A 1,318-nucleotide genomic window follows, 5' to 3' on the forward strand; every position below is an offset into this window, starting at 1 on the left:
GACAGTGCGATTGGCACAGGACAGAGCAGAGTATAGGGCTGTTGTACATAGGGTCGCTATGAGTCGCAAGCGACTCGATGGCACATAACAACAACAACCTCATCTAATCTGTGGTGTTTAAAGTTGGTTTTGATGCATCTGAAAGTTGTACAGTGAATCAGGATAACAGAAGAAAAATCAACGCCCTTGGATTTGTGATATTGTAGCACTGTACTGAGTGTAGTGCACCGCCAAAATAACAGGTCTGTCTTGGAGGAAGTTTAACCAGGTTTTTCCTTAGAGGTAAGCATGGTGAAACTTGGTCTCATATATTTTTGACATGTTGTTAGGAGAGCTTATCCTTGGGAAAGGATATCATGCTGAGAACGGTGGAGAGTCAAAAAAGAGATGAAAACCTTCAACATGATGGATTCACACAGTGACGAACAATGGGCTCAAGCATGTCAGAGGTTGTGAAGATGATGCAGGATAAGCAGGATTCAGATCTGCTGTTAACAGGCTCCCTGTGGCACCAAACAACAAAATCATTTAACAACAGACTGATAGTCATGATGTTTTCACAGTTTATGTTCTCATGTGGAAAAAATGTTTAGGTCATAGTTTTTGGTGTTTGTGAGCTTTGTATAACAGAGAAGGAAGTTATCCTTACGTAGTATTTTCATCTTTAGAGAAAAAGAGGAAGAGAATAAAATAGTAATTTTAAATCAGATACAAAAAAGATAATATCTCCATCTGGATAAAATTTTATTTTGTTAAAATGCATAGATGTACTTATGAAAATTTGTATATAGTTGAAAGTATATATGTGTGTATATAAATATTATATATCAAACACTTAAGTAAGATTAGTATAAATCTGATGTGCTTTATTTTAAAAGTATTACTTTATGTTCTTTTCCGGTTACTGCAGCGCTAGCAACCACGAGCAGCAAAGTCTCTCGCGACACCCTCTACGAGGCGGTGCGGGAAGTCCTGCACGGGAACCAGCGCAAACGCAGAAAGTTTTTGGAGACTGTGGCGCTGCAGATCAGTTTGAAGAACTATGACCCTCAAAAGGACAAGCGTTTCTCGGGGACCGTCAGGCTTAAGTCCACTCCACGCCCCAAGTTCTCTGTGTGTGTTCTTGGGGATCCGCAGCACTGTGATGAAGCCAAGGCTGTGGATATCCCCCACATGGACATCGAAGCGCTGAAAAAACTCAACAAGAATAAGAAACTGGTCAAAAAGCTGGCCAAGAAGTATGATGCCTTTTTGGCCTCTGAATCCCTGATCAAGCAGATCCCAAGAAACCTAGGTCCAGGGCTGAATAAGGCTGGCA

The 1,318-nt window shown here is 41.0% G+C and overlaps 1 protein-coding gene across 1 annotated transcript in view; it reads left to right on the forward strand.

The window, feature by feature from the left end:
• The window catches only part of LOC102865807, a 51,038-nt gene that overhangs the window by 49,460 nt on the left and 260 nt on the right, over positions 1-1,318 (forward strand). Inside the window, exon 4 of the mRNA XM_006902828.1 lies at positions 911-1,311. Coding sequence (XP_006902890.1) covers positions 911-1,311 — 401 coding nt within the window. The remainder of the gene's footprint in view (positions 1-910; positions 1,312-1,318) is intronic.

Source organism: Elephantulus edwardii, unplaced genomic scaffold (assembly GCF_000299155.1).
Source record: "Elephantulus edwardii isolate Elephantulus edwardi_28Jun2011 unplaced genomic scaffold, EleEdw1.0 scaffold00458, whole genome shotgun sequence".
Taxonomy (NCBI): domain Eukaryota; kingdom Metazoa; phylum Chordata; class Mammalia; order Macroscelidea; family Macroscelididae; genus Elephantulus; species Elephantulus edwardii.